This window comes from Trichogramma pretiosum, unplaced genomic scaffold, assembly GCF_000599845.2.
Source record: "Trichogramma pretiosum strain Unisexual culture from Peru unplaced genomic scaffold, Tpre_2.0 scaffold15, whole genome shotgun sequence".
Classification (NCBI taxonomy): Eukaryota; Metazoa; Arthropoda; class Insecta; order Hymenoptera; family Trichogrammatidae; genus Trichogramma; species Trichogramma pretiosum.
Window position 1 is genome coordinate 1,204,806 of NW_019641686.1, and position 20,158 is coordinate 1,224,963.

At 31.9% G+C, this 20,158-nt stretch overlaps 3 protein-coding genes across 13 annotated transcripts; 2 read left to right on the plus strand and 1 right to left on the minus strand.

Annotated features, from left to right (window-relative positions):
- Positions 1–504: 504 nt before the first annotated feature.
- On the minus strand, positions 505–7,445 carry LOC106650221 (cyclin-T1). 2 transcript variants are annotated; one of them, XM_014368140.2, is made up of 4 exons: positions 6,888–7,445; positions 3,282–5,673; positions 2,942–3,125; positions 1,928–2,013 (listed from the first exon to the last, which is right to left on the minus strand). In XM_014368140.2, exons 1-3 carry the CDS (start codon positions 7,154–7,156, stop codon positions 2,991–2,993), a joined length of 2,796 nt encoding a protein of 931 aa, XP_014223626.1. In that variant the 5' UTR covers positions 7,157–7,445; the 3' UTR covers positions 1,928–2,013; positions 2,942–2,990. The 2 variants fall into 2 exon arrangements, with proteins under 2 accessions (XP_023317012.1, XP_014223626.1); XM_023461244.1 differs by lacking the exon at positions 2,942–3,125 and having other exon boundaries at positions 505–2,013.
- A 408-nt stretch (positions 7,446–7,853) lies between these two features.
- On the plus strand, positions 7,854–12,535 carry LOC106650018 (KAT8 regulatory NSL complex subunit 2). Of its 5 annotated transcripts, none has more exons than XM_014367790.2 (7): positions 7,854–7,930; positions 10,271–10,531; positions 10,615–10,823; positions 10,891–11,223; positions 11,294–11,553; positions 11,620–11,760; positions 12,110–12,535. In XM_014367790.2, the coding sequence occupies exons 2-7, from the start codon at positions 10,281–10,283 to the stop codon at positions 12,350–12,352; spliced, it is 1,437 nt and encodes a 478-aa protein (XP_014223276.1). In that variant the 5' UTR covers positions 7,854–7,930; positions 10,271–10,280; the 3' UTR covers positions 12,353–12,535. The 5 variants fall into 5 exon arrangements, with proteins under 5 accessions (XP_014223276.1, XP_014223275.1, XP_023316980.1 ...); XM_014367789.2 differs by lacking the exon at positions 7,854–7,930 and adding an exon at positions 8,048–8,288; XM_023461212.1 differs by lacking the exon at positions 7,854–7,930 and adding an exon at positions 8,048–8,273.
- A 1,227-nt stretch (positions 12,536–13,762) lies between these two features.
- LOC106650162 (ester hydrolase C11orf54 homolog) lies at positions 13,763–20,104 on the plus strand. 6 transcript variants are annotated; one of them, XM_014368028.2, is made up of 8 exons: positions 17,477–18,027; positions 18,101–18,394; positions 18,616–18,718; positions 18,805–18,903; positions 18,973–19,151; positions 19,215–19,476; positions 19,564–19,730; positions 19,812–20,104. In XM_014368028.2, exons 2-8 carry the CDS (start codon positions 18,392–18,394, stop codon positions 19,983–19,985), a joined length of 987 nt encoding a protein of 328 aa, XP_014223514.1. In that variant the 5' UTR covers positions 17,477–18,027; positions 18,101–18,391; the 3' UTR covers positions 19,986–20,104. The 6 variants fall into 6 exon arrangements, with proteins under 6 accessions (XP_023317057.1, XP_014223514.1, XP_023317056.1 ...); XM_023461289.1 differs by lacking the exons at positions 17,477–18,027; positions 18,101–18,394 and adding an exon at positions 13,763–14,663; XM_023461288.1 differs by lacking the exon at positions 18,101–18,394.
- The last annotated feature ends 54 nt before the right edge of the window (positions 20,105–20,158 follow it).

Below are 20,158 nucleotides of genomic sequence, written 5' to 3' on the forward strand. Positions count from 1 at the left end.
GAAAAAATGATTTGCTAAAGAAATCTTCGTGAATAGCCTCTCAAATTGTTCACTAAATCGTTTCCCTTCAACATAACACGAATAATCTGACGACGGTCCATTGATAAGCACGAATTATTATTACAATTCATATCTCATCACGCTTTTTTGTGGTGAATCGATAATGAACAGAGAGAAATAACTTATTTAACGATTGAACGCTATTATAAAACTCAAATAACTAAAAATAAAAACTAAAGAATTTAATTCTGAACCACTTAATTATGTTTTATAATTAGGAAAAAATGTTTATATAGTATTTTTTTGTCTTTGTTTCTCTCTCTCTCTCTCTCTCTCTCTCTCTCTGTCTCTCTCTCTCTCTCTCTTTTATTTTTTTTTCTTACAGCTTTCATAATTTTCGTTTTATTACTTATCAACAAATATATTAGGGTGATTTTTTTTAAATAAAAAAAAATATGAAGAAAATCTATATTTTTTGAGTATAATCACTACCTTGATATATTTCTTAAAATTTCATTGTGACAAATAATATTGGCTATTCTTTTTCAATTTAGTAATTACATTAAATTGAAAGAAAACAATGGTATTTTATGTAATCACCATTAATTTATCGACTATAAGTTAACGATGCGTTACATCAAATTGTAATTATAAAAGATAAATCATTTTTACTTATTGATACTACTAGTAACGTTTTCGTGTGCTAATTTGATTAATAAACACTTGAATGATAAATTTTTTTATAACAATTTTTTAATTAATTTTTCCTATTTCCCGCAAGTGCTCATTACGATTCATCCAACTGAACATTAATTTCAGTAATAAGAAATAATGAGAGGGGGTATTTTTAAACAATTCATATTAAGTAGCATTAATTTTTTTACAGGCGTTAGTTGAAGTGTACTCACGCTCTGCAGCTTCAAGTGTGCGTCAATACAATAAAAAATCGTAACTCTACAATTGATATTACGATTCTCTGACAAAAATGATATTTTCGTCGGAAAATTGAGATCTTTACAGCTTTAACTGATATATTAGTATCTTAATTATAAGCTTCTAACATTCAAGTATAGAAATAATTTTTCGAATTTTTCTATCAAATCTATTAAGCTTTTATTTGGATAAAGAAAGAATGTGAACTGACATTTATCACATATTTAAACAAAATTTAGGCATTTAAAAAAAATTGAGGTCGAGATTCATTCAATCCTTAGATAAATTTACACGCAGGAACACGTAATAGAGCATAAACCCGATGTTTGGAAGAAATTAATTTTTACTTTTTCATTCTATTTTTCATGATAGTCGATTGCAATCAGTCGTTATTTTATTTAATGTTACTATTTATTCTACTTAAGTTAGAAGAAATTTCATCGATAGGCAAAGCGTATTTATACTTTTTTATGTATACATCATTTGAAACGTTGTAATATTCAAAATATAATCAGTTCTTATAGGAAAATTTTTTCAATTGCATTTACAAATTGTTACAACTTCAAGTAATACGCGGAAATTTTATTTAATGCAGGAAAAATGAGCCAGTTTTTTTATAACTTTAGTCTATTGATAATAAGCTTAGCTTGAAAACAACCGAAGAATTTAATATTTCGCTTATAACAAACGATTACTGGTCGTAAGTTTCAATTTTTTTGGTAAATGATTTTTAACTTATTTTATTAGTTTTCACAACTAGATTTAAATTGTATGAATCGATACTATTTCAATTGTGCCCTTTACAACCAATTATGTCAAAAAATAAATAGCGCGAGTATTTAATGTATTAATGATATTAATAGTAATTATAAAATAACAATGGGATATGCTCAAATATTTTTAAGTAAAAATTATCCCAAAATTTTTAGATTGAAAAGCAAACCTTTGAACACTGTGCCTTTATTCCGAAGCTTTCAACGTTTGCTGAGTTGCAACGTTGGCCACTGCAAGGCTTGTGTCTTAGATATTTTCCTTAGTTGACAATCGAACGCTCCAGTTCACACGAAAGGTTCGATCACCCTATAAAAATACATCCCCATTAGTAATTTCATATGCTTTTTATCCAAATAATTGAAAAAAAGAAGAAAATATAAAAATTCGTCAAACAAAATTGAAGCTATTGCATTGCTAATTAATTGAACTATTACATACTCAACATTCAGAAGGAAATTGGTTGGCTTGTATTCAATTAATGCGGAGAAAATAGTTTAAAAATTTATCATTTGAGAATTGCAATATTTCATTAAGACTATTGAGTGACATTTTTTAACAAAAATCAATCAATATTTATATTTTCAGTTGGTTTTGTATATTACATTGAAATAATAAAATAAAATTGAGCGGAATTTAATCAAAAATTTTAATTATTTTTTATTAAAAAAAGGACAATTTTTACAAAAATGTAAAAAATTTATATACATTTTTATCAACACAATGTATTGAAACAACTTCTTACTTTTATACATTTTTTTCATTAAAAATGTTTGTATATAATATATCATTATAAAGAGTAAAATTGTCGGAATAAAGTAAGCATTAGTATGTATAATGCAATTTTCAATTCTATTGACACGATAATTTTCATTAATAAAATGAAAAGTAGCCGAAATCATTGATATATACATCGAGGAGCGCGCTCGCGTTCGCTCTGGCAAGTATGGCAGAGAGAGCTGCGGCGTACACGCTCCTCATATACATCGCACTTATGTATATACATAAACATATTTTTATAAATATATTTTTTCAGAGCTTTCCGTGCTCTGCTACAAAAATTTGTATACATAATATTAAAATGTAATTATTTAATATTATCACAGTCAAATTATTCAATTAATCTTTTTTATAATTCGCTAAAACTACCAATTTGACTTTGAATTATTTTTTAATTGAATAATCAGATAATTACTCAGTCTTTTTTTTTTACTATCAAAAAATATTAAAAAAATACCATTTCATGATGATGTAGAGGTATTATGTACAATGTTTCTTCGTTTCTTTTATTTTTGATAATAGTATTTAATTTGTTGATTATGGTCCCCAAATCCATATCTTGACATTGGGGAATTTTCAGGGACTTCAAAATTTGCTACAGAGTCCATATTTACATTCAATGATTCATACATCACATCTGTCTGAACATATAAGAAAAGACATTTCGTTAATGCCTTTTTAACTTGTAAAATTATTATTAAAAAGCATTTGTAATAAACATTTTTTTTTCATTTTTATAAGAGAAAAAAATTTTGTTGTTTTTAGTCAACACTTTTTACAAATTATTGATAAGGTACCTTAGATGTATTTTTATTTTGACTGCTACTTTTTCCATTAACTTTATCTGCACAAAATTTTTTAGGCAAATGTGCATCAACTTCACTATGTCGTCTTTTGGAACTGGTGTTGGAGCTTCCAGAACTAGTTTCTTTTGGTGCATGTTCTGTTCTTATTTTTAATTTTATGGGTCCTGCATTAGGTGGCGATGGAGGTTCACCAGTTTGATTAGTTGAACTCAACTTTATTTTAGGAATTTTGATTTTTAGTGCATTCCCAGATGATGGTAAATCTCCAATCTTTTCTTTTGGAATTGTAATTTTGAGAGACGGTGCAGTAGATGCAATAGACAATCTTGAACTTTGAGAGTCATTTTTATGTTCTGATTTGCTAGATGAAGAACTACTTTTGTGTTTTTCTTTATCACTGGATCGATCTTTGTGTTTGTGCTTTTTTGGTTTGTCACTACTTCTGTCTCTTTCTTTATGTTTATACTTATCTTTCTTTTTTTTCTTTTCGTGAGAATTATGTTCTGAGAAAGTTTCATTTGAATTAAAATTGTCTGTATTTTTATCAATCGCAGAAGAGTTCAAGACACTAAGATCTATGGTTGAACATTCTTCTTGTTTTATTTCTGTTTTTATTCTCAATGTTGATGGCATTGTGGAAGCAGATGCTAAAAGAGATCTTATTTCTTCAGGTGAGTTTGGTTTATGTAGCGAAGTATTATTAGTTAATGAGCTCTTATCTGCAGTTGATTTTACACTGTTCTCTTGGGTACTGTATCCATTTTTAGATTCATCAGTAGAGTCATTAGGTTCTAATTTAATTTTTTTGTCTGATGTGCTATAATTTGGTCCCAACCTCTTGGCATAGGCTTGCATTTGCATTTCCTTATTAACATCACTATCAATCATTCTTTTGAATGCTTGAGAATGTGTTTTAGTATCATTGATTTTGTTTTGTGGCTCTACCTCATCCTCTTTAGATCGTGATGTTGGTTCAGGACTAAATATCGATCTTTTCTTTTCGCTTGAGTATGAAGCATTGTTGGTAGAAGATTGTAATATATTATTTATTTCATCTGTTACAGAATCAAGTGGTTTCATCACACCTGACTTTTCTTGTGAAGTTGATGGTTTAACATTGTTTCTAGAGAGTGATGACGAGTTCCCAGGATAGGAAATTTTTTTGTTTGACGGAGTTTGATTTAATTTGTTCCCAAATGTTTGCATAGAACCTTGGATAATAGCTGAAGGTTTGAGATTCGAATTCCGGTGAGAACTGATATACTGATTATAAGTGGAACTTTTCAACATCAAAGTATCATAAGTTTTCTTTCTCATTTCTGCTGCCTGTACAACAGAAAATTCTTTTTTTGCTACAGAAGTTTGTGGTGGGCCACTTATACGCCCATTATCTTGACCAGATTTGTTCATAATCAGGTCTAGAACGTTGTCTGTCTTTTTCTTTGGATTTTCACTAATCCCTGGAAGAGGCCGGGATTTGGCATCAAAATTAGAACTTCGACTGGAATATTGAGGTATTTCAATTTTTTGTTTTGCAGTACTATTTGATGAATTGCTAGATTTGCCACTGTCATTTGTTGGAGGATTACTAGTTTTACTGGTTTCACTGCTTGGAAGGTTACTAGGTTCACCAGTTGGAGGTAACAAAATTTTTGTCAAATCTTCTCTCTTAGTTGGTCTTTTATCAAATAATCCTGGTGCTGAATTATTTGTAGATTCACTTGAATTTAGTGAATTTGCCTGAGCATTTGAAATTTCATGGGTCACGCTTTTAATTTTCTTTTTTAATTTTGAAGGGCACCGGTCAAAGATGTGCATAAATTCTTCGGTAAGTTTCAATAACAGTTCATGTGTGACTTCCTTATCAACATACCAAAACCATTCGTGTCCTTCATTACTGTTTGGAATATGCCAGTTTGACCAAAGGCAAGCTAAGTGAATGCAAAAGCATGCAACAACAGTTGGCTTATATTGTAGACACATAGTTGTCAAATGTAAGCTGTTAGAAGCCATAAAATAGCTAGTTTGTGCCAAGTCTTTTGAGGCATTAACTAAATGGCAACATTTGACTACATGAGTATGAGGATGGTCAATTTGTACATCAAATCCTATAGTTTGTAGCAAAGTAATCTCACAATATTGTAAGTCTGAGAAAATTGCGCTAAACTCGTCAGTTCGTAGAGGCCCATGGTTTGGTGATAATTGATTGAGGCAAGAATGATAAACCTTGATCACATGCTCTAATTTTCTTGGCTGTTCTTCTATTTTAGCTGCAAGAAACAGTGTTGCAGCAGAGACAATGTTTCTAGGAAATTTCGACATGGAATGAAACACGTAAAATCGATGCATGTATACAATTCCAGTATTAATGCAGAGCTGAGACCTATAATAAAAATCATATAATTTTTTTATTCCAAATTTTTATATGCATTGAATAATATATATACATATATTTCTGTGTATAGTGGAGAAGGAAGTACTTATATGTACTTATAAAAAATATAGGGTAGTTAGACCAATCAATGAATGGGTACCAGTGAATGATTATTTTAGAAAATATCATATGAAAAACAATTAAAAATATATTTGTATGGACTTAATTCAATTCTTTAGTAAATGATGCATCTTGTTTTTTATGTTTGATTATAATTTAATAAGGAAAAACGATAATTATTGCACATCAAAAAGTGGTTATTTACAGGGTCAAAAGCGGTCAATCACATGTATAAGTACCCAAAAACGAGCATTATTCAAGGTTGGAAAATTTCGAATTGATCCAGCGCAATGGGATTTCATAGTCGCGCACTCTCTTAGTAGCGCATACGTGTACGCATAACGGCATGATCAAATGGAAATGTAATTCTACGCATGTAATGTGAAAGTGAAAGTGAATCCACATGGGCGAAGCAATTCTGGTAGCTTCTAAAATTCTTGATTTGTTACGCTGTAATAGAAAAAAAGAACACGTGGCTCGAGCATCTGCCTCTATTTTCTTCGAAAAAGAGAAAGTGTATCGAGAAAGCCATGTTAATAGGTTTTTAGGTTGGAAAATCAAGTGAAACGCAACGGAAACCGTGGCTCTTGCTACCGCGTGCGCGGGAGTAAAGTTTCTGATGGCGTGGTTCCTGCTTAGCCACATTAATTCGAAAAGACTGTAGCTTTTACTTTTTACCCGAACACCGTACACGTAGATGATACTAGAGAGCATAGCGTACAACGCGAGCATGGCAATGAAATCGAGCTTATACGTGAAAAAGAGCACGCCAGATATACATTTAATAGTTATGCAGGCGAGAAAAGAAGACGCCAGATATACATTTAATAGTTATGCATCTCTAGCATAAACTTGATTTTTTAACACTACGTGCGCGAAACACGGGTTTTCTAACCTTAAACCGTCAGAAAACCCTAGTTTCTCGCAAGCAGAGTTAAAAAATATCGTTTGCAACTAGTCCGCGAGGAAGTTGACTCACCCAGGAGTCTTTGCACCCTCGCTACGCTCGAGTGAAAACTCCTGGATGAGTCAACTGCTTCGCGCACTTGTTACAAAATATACTATTTTATATATGTTCAGTGTATTGTAATCAATTTACTTACACTTGTAGTCGTTGGCCCATGTCTTGAATCAAGTTTGCAGCCTGCTGGCGATAGCTCAATTCCTTGTACTTATCGATGCCATCCCTTCGACTGGGCGACATCATTTCGAGGGTTGCTGCATCCCAGTACCAAGTTTTCACCTTTGCCTCTGCTTTTCGTTTAGCAGCTGCAGCAAGTTTTTCCTGTTGACGTTCTGGGCTTGCTGGGGGCAAGACTTCGTCCTCTACATGTTCTTCTTTCCCAAGAGAGGGTAGCGATTTTGAGTTCATGATGAATACTAAAAATTCTTGAAGTTAGTAGATAAGATGTTGCACTAGATAGAAGTGTGAAATGTATCCGTGACGACTTAACCTCTTGTTGCACAAAAAATTTAACCACCAGTTTTAACTATTCTAAACGTTTTTAGTTAAAAAATACAACATTAAAGTTCGATATATAGTTCAACATGAACACACTACTACGCTGAGTTCTTGTTCTATAGGAGATTCTTGTAAGAAGGAAGCAATTTTTCCAATGTATATATACCTCGTATTCGGAGCTGAGCCAACGTTAAAATGAACCCAGGCTGCAGGCATCGCGAGTAGCTGCGTGATTCTAGAATAGTCACTCTGCACATGCGCAATAGAGATTAAGTTTCCAGTCCAAGTTCCGTCGTCTTGTGACTAATTTACGGTACAGAACACCTCTCCACGTACTCGCGAAATTCAAATTCTTTACAAAAATTGAAATTTTCATTGCAAAATTTTTTCCTTTTTCTATCGTTAAAGTGAAATTATTATTGTAACTCTAATGAAGGGTTAAAATATATCTGAAATCATTATAATTATTATGTTTACGATAGGAATTTTAAGCGGGAACCAGAGAGAGAGTTGGAATTTACTCAGATTTCGTCGAGAACGACTTGAAACAGAGTAAAGGAACATGTATAAGTATAGGAGATTCCTGCATTCCAGGGGAGGCCCGAGGGATAGGAGTGAGACGCGGCCTTTACAAATCTTTACAATACTTCAGACTCTATGCTTGAAACCTAACGATACACTGGAGTGAGTACAGCCACAATTTTCAATTTTCGATTGATCGAAACTTGAAGAAGGAAACTCTCGATTCGAGAATCGAAAATTGCACTCGCGACTATTGTGCAAATTGCGATCTTTTCCACGAAAGTATAGATAGTTCGTTAACGACTCTGATCGTGTACCAAGCTCGTATTATTCGCGAAAGATTTTCGTATATTTTTTATTTATGTAAACTCAAAGTCAAAAGTTCTGAAGGAGGTTCTGTGGTGCAAAAATTATTTTATCAAGTGTACTTTCAGATAATAAACATTTTGTGAAAATAAATCGTGCATACAGATGTAAGAATCTTCTATAATGATAAAACTTACAGGTTAAATTTCATAAGGTTATGATGACAGATTTGATTATTCTAATTTTTAATGAATATACTGCTTCAATTAAGACTTCATGGTTTTTAGCTGTCAAGTATTAAGAAAAATTTATAATGAATTCTATTGAATTTTTGTAACTGAAATCTGATCACCATGAAACATTGTAAATAATGGTGTTGAAGTGACATGATTTTCCACAAATAATATTATCTTCAAAATTCAAAAACCTCATTTATTACAAGCTTGATTGATATGCTAAAGAAAATTTCATTTTATTGATGCAATCACTGTGTAAATAATTAGACACTTACTGCAGACTCTTATGGTTAGAGATCAAATTCATATACATTCACATAATTTATTTATTTAAACTTTTTACGAAAAAGTTTACTCCCGTTATTTATTTTTTATCTAATCAGCCTCAGGAATATGTAAAAAATGTTTCAAATTTATTTCTATGTGTTGATGCAAAATCTGATAAAGTTTAGTTCGTTTTCTTAAATTTTGTATAAGATTTGTGTATCACCTCTATAAACAACATTAAATGGAGTAAACTTCTACTATTTTTTTACATTTTCATTTACTATTCTATAGTAGGTAATAAAATACATTTGCAAAATATACTAATTTGACCTTGTTACCATGACTTATGACAATGAAATCTTTTTATTTACATCACAGAATTTATATTAAACTAGAACGTTTATTAATTCTTTCAATTGCTTAATCATTACTGCGAAGTATAAATTCAATTCCATTGAAGATTTATTTGATTTTTGTAAATGAATTTTACAGAGTAAATGAATTATGTAGAATTTTTCTATTACTTTATAATTATTTTATTCATATATAACTAAAATCATAGCAAACATAAATGATATTTTATTATAATTATTACATGAAAATGGAAAAAATAGTTTGAATTAACATGTAGAAAATACAAATTTCTAAAGAAAACTGAAAAGCATGGTGCAAACTTAATCATGAATTTTTGTCATAATGTATTAAAACCATTTATATGAATTAGTGTACATATTTTTAAGGTCTAGTGTAGGAAAAAAATTTAGATTTATTATTTTGTTAAAATCTTCAAAATATTGACATTTTTGGAGACCGCCCTTGTTAATTTAATGATTGTAAAAAGTAATTTTCAATGTGATCGAATAAGTAAAAAACGAAATATATAAAAAATATCAAACTCATCTTGAACGTCAAATTTCATGACATTCTGTTTGAAATTTAACATTTCATGGCATTTATATTTTAAAAATGTTCATTCATCAAAATGCATCTATAATAATATTATCTTTATTGGATACAATACTAAATCTATTTAACATTGGGACCAGGGACGGAATGTTTTTTAAAAACTTCTAAGCCAAATGTTACTGTAATTTGGAATTTTCCTAAAAGTCATTGAGTTATAATATAACGTCAAATTGTATGCACTGCCAGAATTAATCTTAGAAATTGAGGCACAGGATATTAAAAAGTCATAAACAATTATACAAAAATAAGAAACGAACTATTTTTGAAAAAACAACAATATACCGACTGAAATTTCAAAGTAAAGAGGGAACATTTGTGATAGGCCATAATAGTTTAAATATCAAAATTCAATGTAGTCGACATAAAAATGGCGCCTCGTAGGAAAAAATTATATGCAAGCTAGGTACATTTTTTATGGCAAGTTATAGCTGAATTCTTAAATAACACTAAATTTCACGTTAAAAAAGAACACTCGATAATTTTTAAGAAAATTCTGAATGACCAATGTTTGACTTAAAATTGTTTTTAAAAAGTCGTCCATCCAGGCGCTAATGCAGCTTAGACTTGTGTTTTATACTTGGTTGCTATATGTAAAGTTATAAGCAGACAACATGCGTTGTGACGGGTCTGTTATGCTCTCATTATGGCCTAAAAACATAAAAAGCAAGACAAAGCCTAGATTAATAATAGTACAAAAATATTTATTCTAAATAATTAATTTTTTCAGGATAAAAGACATGTATCGAGCTCCAAGCTTATTGCTGTCTAGTAATACTGCAATGCCTCAAACACATACTTTGACGCACAAACAAAAATGTTCTTATTCTTATTATGAATGCATGCAACCTTGCTTAGAAGTTTATTCTTACTGCCCAAAGCATATCTTAGAAGATCCAAATGCTCCATACACACAATGTAATTATATTTATAGTATAAATGGTCGCAAATGTCAAAATGCTGCACATATTCTAGATAAAAAAGAAATATCGTAAGTAGTGAATTGTGAAATTTTTTACCACTTACATTATGTTTTAATTACCATAAAGTAAAAAAATATTTAATATTATACAGGTATTGTCCAGAACATACACGAAGAGCACAAATTGCTCGTACCAAATCTGCATCTAAGCATTCTTTACCAGAGAGTCCTGAAACAATACTGTTAGGTCTCAAGCATTATGTCAAATCTTCTGACTCGCTCAAAGCAAGTATTAAAATTGAGTCCAATGAAAACCAACTGACAGAACCCCAAGAAAAATCAGAAATTCTAAATCCTTTTAGTAAGAAAAATTATTGATTATCATATATTTTGATTGTCTTAGAACATTTTTTTAAATCTCTTTGTAGCTCAAATGAAACCTCATGAAATAAATGCAAGAGGACCAGATATTCTAGACGATGCAAGTTCATCAGACAGTGATGTTGAACCTACTTGGATTAATGAAACTGTTAGAGGTATTTATTTTGAAGATAGTGACAATGAAAGCTTACATAGCCTTGAAGAGGATCCTCTCAAACATGCGGATGTATATACTACAGAAGAAATAGTTTATATAACTAAAGAAAAATTAATACGATTACAAACCTTGTACATGGATCAGTATAAAAAACTACAAGCAACTTATAAAGATAGAAAAAGAAAATATCATCAAGCTTTAAAAAAAGAAAAGGAAACTTCATGTAAGTACTTCATATAGATTGTATATAATTTGAATCATGAAAAAATAAATTGTATTAATTATTATATCAGGTAGTATCCATGATCAGCCTAAAGATACTGCGAAAGAAAAAAAAATATACCAAAAGTTTAAAGCATTGAACAATTATCATAAACGTAGTGGGATTGAAGCGATATTGCATAAAAAGTCGTTAGAGCGTAAAGCAAAAATTTCTGATGGACCAATACAAAAAGGCCCTAGTGTTCAAAAATGTATTTTTACTGAAGGAGGAGTTAAATGTGGTGACCGAACTCTTCCATCTTCTAAATATTGTCGAAAACATATTTTGAAAGTTAGTTTTTTAATATTTTACAAATCATAATTTTGAGTGTTGGTTCATAATTAATTTTTTATACAGGATCAAATGCAAGTTTTATTCAAAGCTTGCGGAGCTGTTGAGGGGGATACTGAATGCCACGAACCTGTAACTGTTATATTTGATAAATATTGTGTCTTCCATTCCAAAGTTCCTTCTGACTTCAAATTAGAACCTACAAAGGTATTTAATTACTGTTTAAAGAGAAAATCATTTACACCAAGAGTTTAAACATATTAGTGGCTTCAAGCCTTTTCTTTATGTTACTAGATTATTTTTGAAAAAATATCTCTTTAATCTCTATAAAAATTTGTAAAAATATGAAAATAGATAGTTTCAGCCTCAAATTTAATCACTGAAAAAATATTATGAATATGATTCACTTTCATTATCAAAAACTTTGAAAATTTATTATAAAATGAAATATTCTACAGTGCAGAGCATTGTGATATAAACTCATGGTGGATGAAACCTTTGTTTCCATTTAATGATAATAATGTATTTAAATGATATCCCAATAATTATATTTTAGTTTAAAGATGTAAAACCTCAATGGAAGGAAGACTTCTCAACTGATAAAATGAAGATGGGCATAAGTGATTTGGAAGGTAATCAAGAAATAGATCCTGACGATGATATTGCTGGTATAATGCGTGAAATGAATGATATTGAAAATAAAAAAACTATGCTGAATGATAGTTTAAATAGTGAAGCAAGTACAGATACTGCTTTTAGTCTAAATGCTCAAATGAGTGACAGGGATGATTTAGTATAGTACAAGTTGTTTAGATCTTTAACTTGTAAAAGTGTACAAATGTAAATATGGTGTTTTTAATTGTAATAATTTAATTTTTTGAAGTTTATAAGAACATAAATGAGTTGAAAGTTATTTTTTTATCATTCAATAGGTATTTTTCTTAGATTGAAAAGCAAAATGAATCTGAGAAAATGTAAAAAATTATGTATGAATAAATTTTAATTCTTTCAAGGCAATAAATCTAATTATTTTAAGTTAAACAATCATAAAATTTACGAATTCAACTTATTTTACAATCGATTATAATTATAATAAATGTTTTAGAGCATTAAAATAAAATCCAAGCTATTGTTATATTTTTCAAACCACAAGTGGTTGTTTGTGTTATATTTAAACATGTATAAAGAATCCTGTTTGAATAGTGTTTTGCTTTTATTTTGTTTTAAGCATAATGTAATCAAGTAAATTACCAATTCATTCTAAATAATACGGAACAAAAGCTGTATCTTGTTACGAATATGCCAAATTTGTTTTATCGATATTTTATTTAATTTATGGTCTTGATTCAGTGAAAATCTGTTACAAGAATGAAAAAATTATCATTACAACAATAAGGATGGAAATTAATCTATTTAATCATAAATTGGTTGACGGGTAGGGTAATGCCACTTTAGGATTTTTTAAAAATTCCAAAATTCGGTAATTTTTTGTGGAGGCCACTATAGATCATTCAAATTGGAAATGTATGAACTAAAAACATATTTTTATTTATGTTCACTACAATATGGCAAAGATGTTGCAAATTTATTAAAAATCGATTTTTTGATCAAGCCATTTTCCTCGGCTTTTATGACACTTGGAACAAAAAGACGAATATCCTTTCAAAGTTGAAATTTTTTTCCATTGAACCACGTAGGATTTTAGCTCAATAGTAAAAATTGTGGAAATGGCAGCTTTCCGAAAAAAATCGATTTTTGTCGAAAAAGTTCGCCGTAAATTGTTTATAAAAATTGAAATAATAAACTAATCGAAAAACGACTACGTACTTTGCTTAAAAATATAATTCAGCTCAATTGGTTCAATAGTTCTTGTAATGACCTAGTCATATCATCTTTGCGGCCGTAGGCAGGTGAAACACGGGGCGGCAAATCAGCCCGATGCAACACCAAGTCCCGAACGGGCATGCTAGTGTACGGCCACACACGTACACCGCAGCGCGCACTGGTGTGAGTGCGCACACGGACAGAGCCGTGAACGCTAGTGTGCGACTGCACACGTACACCGCAGCGCGCACTGGTGTGAGTGCGCACACGGACAGAGCCATGAACGTTAGTGTGCGACTATACACGTACGCCGCCGCGCGCACTGGTGTGAGTGCGCACACGGATAGAGCAGCAAACGTTAGTGTGCGACTATACACGTACGCCGCCGCGCGCACTGGTGTGAGTGCGCACACGGATAGAGCAGCAAACGTTAGTGTGCGCCCACTCACGTACGCCGCGGTACGCACTGGTGTGAGTGCGCACACGCGTGGAGCGGCAAGAGCTTGTGGGAAGCATAGCTCGCGCTTGCAAGCTACAAGTCGAAATTTATGATGCCTCCGTCGCCAAAAAGGCGATGGGATAACCGGCTCGGGCAGGAAACGGGATGTTGGCAAAAATCAGGTCACAACTTGCGAGCAAAGAAACTAAGGAAACGGCTCAAGCATCCGCTAAAAATCCCAGACACGACGGATGGGAAAAAACGCGCAGCCCGCAAGCTCTAGAGGACACATAAAGTTCACGGTGACCCTAGCTCAAACAAAGAGGGTACGGCAGCAACAAACAGTATATAAACCGAGACTCAGAGAGTCTCGGGGCCAGTTATCGTTCTCGGTTCAAAGCGTATACATCGACGCTCGTCGGCTCAGTGTTCATTCTCGGTTCGAAGCGTGTACGTCGACGCTCGGTCTTCACATACACCTTTACTTCTCGAGTCAAAGTTCACAGTTTACGTGAAAGCCAGCCTGTTGCTCGGCTCCGCAGATAAAATCAGTGCGAGATAGTAATACGAAAAGTACGCGAGCCCGTGCACCTGCAACCACCGACGCCGCCCAGCACGCTGACACCGTGCCGGCTTTATCGACACCGAGAACACCCTCATCGACACCGAGGACACCCTCGTCGACGCCGATCTCCTCGAAGCCGATCGCGCCGACGCCGATCACCCTCACCGACGCCGCACGAGCCGAGGCCAGACCGTCACGGGCCCGCCCTACAACAGACAGCACACCGACGCCTTCAGCCACCGCACCGATCGTCGCCGCCGAAGAGAAGAACACCGGTACATAGTAAGCAACATTTATGTAACTAGGGTTAAGGTTAAATAAACAGTCTCTTGTGAAATTCTGTGTTATCCTTCCTTCATCTCACCCTACCCCAGAGACAAACGCGAGCAGAGTCGAGTCATTAGCTTTCAGTCAGCTGGCATATTTTATTAATAATAAATAGATGGTGGCAAACTAGTCATCACATTCTTGTGATTTTTGTCCGTTAGTGTTGAGTTATTTCGAGTAAAATGCATTCCTAGTTTTTTTTCCATTTGGCTCTCGTATAAGACGGTATAGAAAAATTAAAAATAAAACATCTTAAAATTATTTTTACCCTGTAAAACCAATTTCGCATCATTCTAGATACACAAAGGGGGCACAATAGATGCAAAAAAAAGAAAATCGATTTATTGAATAGCTTTACACTTTAATAACTAGCATGAAATGATTTAATTTTATTACATTAGAAAAAAAATATTTTCTTTTTACTCAATAAATTAGTTCAGATAATGTTTAAAAAATCTTTACGTTTGTTTGTTTATTTTTATCATTCGTAACTTTTTTCTACGCATTCAATCGTAATTTCAAAACTGATTTAAATGGCAATGGAAGATACATGGGAAATAATCGGGTTGAAAGTCGGTAAAAACTTGAGTTTTTTGGTCATGGGTTAACTAATGAAAGAAAAAGCGCGCAATTGATCAGGGTGGGGCTCAAAAATGAATATGTTATCATCGGGCTTTTATGCCTATAAATGCAAAAATATGAAAATTAAGGACTAATGTTAAAATTTTTTGTTTCTGATGTTAAAATATGTTTTGACTGGTCCTTTTACAACAAAAAAGATGTCTGTAGTTCCTTTTATTATTAAAATTCATCTAGGATTCATTAATATTGACTTGTGATTTTTAAGTCCTTGATCGCATGATTTAATCAATTGTATTCCTTTAGGTCTCAAGAGTTTTGTAATTAAATTTTTTTCCACTTAAGTGTAACAGAATTTCAAGAAAAGATAAAGCCATCACCTTTCGATTAGCGCATTAAAAAATACAGATCCTCGTGCTTTTTAAGGAAGTATTCAACGATCAAAGTATAAAATCATGGTATTTTGGCTTATGTTCGCCTTCTAACCCGCTTCTAGGTTGTGCATAAATTAAAAAATTATTTAATACAGTCAAACCCCGTTATCTGCGGGGGTTCGGTTCCAAAAAAGTACCGCGTATACCGAAGCATTGTTCTTATGCGAAAAGGCGAGTTCGGTTCCTCGTCCAGCTGAAATGTCAATGTACCAAAGAGTAAAAAAACTTTTTTTTTTGAAAAATCAATAGTATATAGGGTAAACCAGCAAGTTACCGGACACTGCTAGTTTTCGGACACTTTCAACTTTGAGTTAGAATAATAAGAGAACGCTTACTTCTAGCGATGCGCGGTTTTTTTTAATGAATTCAGCATGCAATTTTCTTCAAAATGACATAGTTCAATAAAAGATTGGTTCATTATATCAATTATAATGAAGTTTAGATTTGCAGGCTACTTTAACAATGTATGACAAATTGCCCAAATTAACGAAAATCCATTAGTAAGTGGTTTTCGTAAATCTGACTTAATTACTTGAAATGTTAATTATTCATCAAAAAAAACTATTGGAGCATGTTCAGAAGCCTTTTTTCAACAATTTCCCATAGTTTTATTATTTTCAACGGGTCAAATTGAATAAAAATTTTGGTGTCCGGTTATTGACCGAAGAAAATGAAAAAAATTTAGTTTTCGGACAGGTGTCGATTTTAGCCGTAAGTACAGGTTCTGATTCTTCCCGTACGAAAAAAAATCTGTGGAAAAATCTTACAGAAATTCCGGCAGAAAATCCTGCGTTTTGCATTTCGTAAGGGTTCATCGTCTATAACCATTTCTTCAGCTTCTGAATTCATGTGCACCATATTCTGATCGAAGACTCGTTGACGTCGAGTCTTCTTGAGAGGGTAGCAACATTTTCACCAGCTGCCAATGCATCGAGATCACAATCTTTTCGACCAAATTAAGGACTTTTCTATCGCGCTTTTTTTCGTTTGAAACTGGTTTTTTTGACGTTGATCGAGTCATACTTAAAAAAAAAATTAATAAAAAATTTTTTTAATTTGAAGCGCACAAAATGTTAACCTTCAGAAAAAAAACCTCGGATACTGAAGTTAGGTCACAAACGAGGGTACCGCGGATACAAAGAATCGCGGATAGCGAATCCGTGGATAACGGGGTTTGCCTATATACCAATTAGACAAATTGGGAATGATTCATTTTCGTATAAAAGGATGTTGATTAAATGTAAAATAAAAAGTCATTTTATTTAATTTAGTTACGCGTCAAGTGAAAACTTCGATATACTTTTCAATAATTCAAGTTCAAAATAATTAGGGTAGTCGGACCAATCAATGACCGGGTACCAGTGAATGAACATTTTGGAAAATATATGAAAAACAATTAAAAATATATTTGTATGGTCGTTATTCAATTCTTCAGCGAACGAAGTATCTTGCTTTCTATGTCCAATTATCATATTATAAGAAAAAATAATGATTATTGCCCATCCAAAAGTGGTCATTTACTGGTCGAAAGCGGTCAATCACTAGTCCAAGTATCCTAATATTAAAATGAAAAGTTCGATACTCTCAAATATTCAGGTCCTTTATCAGTTTTCAAAAGCATTATAATAGACAATTCCGAAAAATTTATCATTGTTTATTCCTCACTTAAAGTCCTTCAAGTTCAAAAATAAAACGAATCGGCCAGGATTGTAATATGATATTGCATACGAAGTATAAAAAATATGGGTGTTTTCAGAATTTAGCCAAAGTTGTATTTTAATCTTTGAAAAAACAAATAACGTTATTTTGTGGTCTTTTATGCTAGCTATACTAAGGTTTTTAAGTTAGAAACATGCTTTTTGACAATAAATATAAATTCCTCATCAAATTTTACACAATAAATCATGATTCAAATATTTTTTCAACAGAATTATATGTACAAATTAACAATTGAACTAGTAGATTCATGAGGGATGAACGGGATGGACCTAGGGGGCCAAAATTGTCAAGATTTTCATTTTTCAATGTACATACCTTTTAAGAGTACTTAATCACTAAGTGTCAAATTGATTGTTTGCATATCTTTCATGATATAACCCATATATGTACCCATGAGTTGTATATGCCAACGTGATAAACAAGTAAATTCCACATCTTGAAAATACAAAGGCCTACATAATAAGTCTCGCGTCCGTTTTCACGGCAACAGGTGGTCTGATGCATATCGCCAAGATGTAATTACGTGCCACTTGTTGTTATTGCTCGATTTCTGTTGGTGCGCTGCTACGGACTGCAAGTATAGCATCGTTCGTATATTATTGATCAAATTGTTCTGAATTTTTCGCATTAATCGGTATGAAGAATCAATTATATTTTCAGAGGCTAAGAATTATCGATACTATTTGTAGAATCATAGATTCCGAATCATTTTAACATAATAACAGTCAATTAAAAGCTTCGCTGCTTTATTTTTATGTTAAAAATGACTTGGGGCGTTGACGTTTACAATTAACCACGCAATGAGCATAGATCTTTTAGTCGTATCATCTATACTTATGAAATAAGTTTCTTCATTATCTCTCAAAAACGATCTATTAGATTTTCGAGTGCGTACATGGAAAAAGTTTTCTCAATCGAAAGAATATTTTGTATGTTTATAAATGAATCAGCATGGTAAATGAGCATGGTATACCTATATAGCTGTAATGTTCAATAAGAGATAAAAAAAATTGTTATCAGTAAGAACGGTTACAACTCAACGACGATACGATAGCGTGTTGTAGTGTTTGCTTCTTCAGTTTAGTAAGAGGCAGTCTAAAGATAACAAGATTCCATACAGCTTGTATTTTTATTTCAATTAATTTTCAAATAAGTATATTATTGTTTTATTGTAGCTTATAGTATTGTGCAAAATTTCATTTATCATGGCAGATTTGGGCTCATGCAAAATAGTAAAAAAAGAACTTCACGTTCCTACACTTGAAGAAGTAAAAAATGGTATGCATTTTATAATGTTAATTCATTTTTTCTTTAACTAATTGAAGTATAAAAATAAATTATTTATTCGCTGTGCTTTTTTCCAGTTTTTCTCAAAGCTCTGAAAGAAAACTTTAAAGATGTTGAAATTTCTGTTGTGGACTGTCCAGATTTAACTGAAGAACCTTTCACACTTTCTGCCCCAGGTACAACAAACTGTGCTTTTTTTATATGAATAATCGTAATGATTTTTATACATCATCCATTTGCATCAGGACTTGGTGGTAGAATGAATATTGTTGAAGTTGGAGGACCACCATATCTATTGCCGTTAGTAAACAGAGAAAAAGTGTATGATTTACAATCTCTTTTAAAAGATCTCAAATACGGAGATAGAGCTTTTGCCGCTGGAGCTGGTGCAGGTCCATGGCCATATATCAATCAAAATTGTGAGGTAAAAAAAGATTATCTAAACCTATTCTTCATAATTACTTCAAACAATGTATCTTGGTTTTAGATGATGATGAATGTTATGATAGATTCATCCAAAATAAAAAATGGAACCCGTATAGCATCTGTCAAAAATGATGATCAGACTTGTCTATTAGAAGTTTTGAAAGGAAATGAAACTAGATTTGCCCTTCTAGCAAATTTGTTTCTTTGTGAAGGAATACCTGGTAGAGTACTAAAAGTTCATGTAAAAACAAGAGTAGGTAAAAAAGATTTTATAGCTACGATGCAACAAGCTTTAGCTGAACATTATGTTGACAATCTTGTTGGTAAGTAAAATTTGAAAAAATTTTAATGTCATAATTATGATTTCAATACTAGTGAACTATACAATTATCATATTGATTAAATAAAAGGATTAGGAGGAACGTTTGTAATCAAGCAAGGAAAAGCAAAGCAGCATGTGATGCCTGATTTCTCTAAGACACCATTAAACACTGTTGAAGATCTTGACAAATGGTTACATTTTTATGAGATGTCAGCACCATTAGTAGCAGTTGGTACTTTTGTATCTGCTGAAACAGTAAGTTTGTAGTAACAAATTTAAAAAAAAATTTAAGTATAATAAAAAATTCTCAATTTTATTTTTAAATATTTAATCAAGGATTTAGATTTGCGTGTCCAACATTTCCATAGCTTTTCTCATCATGGTGAAGGTGGACATTATCATATTGATACAACTCCAAATGATGTTGAATATCTTGGATATTTTAATGTTGGTGAAGTTCTTTATAGAGTTGATCAACCACCGAATCCATTACAATTTGGAAAAGATTGAATTATTCATTTCATACTAAAATAATTTAAAATTATATTGTTTTTATGTACATTTATTCAAATATTTCATGAGATAATTTTAATTAAATAACTGTGATTGAGACTATATGGTACACACAACACCAAATTGTTTTTTTTTTTCATCGTTATGATTATTATAAATATAATTGAATA

Excerpts from the sequence above, each read along its gene's own strand:
- LOC106650221 (XM_014368140.2), bottom strand. The coding sequence starts at position 7,156 with ATGAACTCAAAATCGCTACCCTCTCTTGGGAAAGAAGAACATGTAGAG. Across the intron at positions 5,674-6,887 it reads ATGGGCCAACGACTACAAGT|GTCTCAGCTCTGCATTAATA; the intron begins GTAAGTAAATTG and ends TTTTTATTATAG. Across the intron at positions 3,126-3,281 it reads AAAATAAAAATACATCTAAG|ACAGATGTGATGTATGAATC; the intron begins GTACCTTATCAA and ends TTATATGTTCAG.
- LOC106650018 (XM_014367787.2), top strand. Across the intron at positions 10,532-10,614 it reads CTAGATAAAAAAGAAATATC|GTATTGTCCAGAACATACAC; the intron begins GTAAGTAGTGAA and ends AATATTATACAG. Across the intron at positions 11,224-11,293 it reads AAAAGAAAAGGAAACTTCAT|GTAGTATCCATGATCAGCCT; the intron begins GTAAGTACTTCA and ends TTATTATATCAG.
- LOC106650162 (XM_014368028.2), top strand. Across the intron at positions 19,477-19,563 it reads TTATGTTGACAATCTTGTTG|GATTAGGAGGAACGTTTGTA; the intron begins GTAAGTAAAATT and ends ATTAAATAAAAG. Across the intron at positions 19,731-19,811 it reads CTTTTGTATCTGCTGAAACA|GATTTAGATTTGCGTGTCCA; the intron begins GTAAGTTTGTAG and ends TATTTAATCAAG.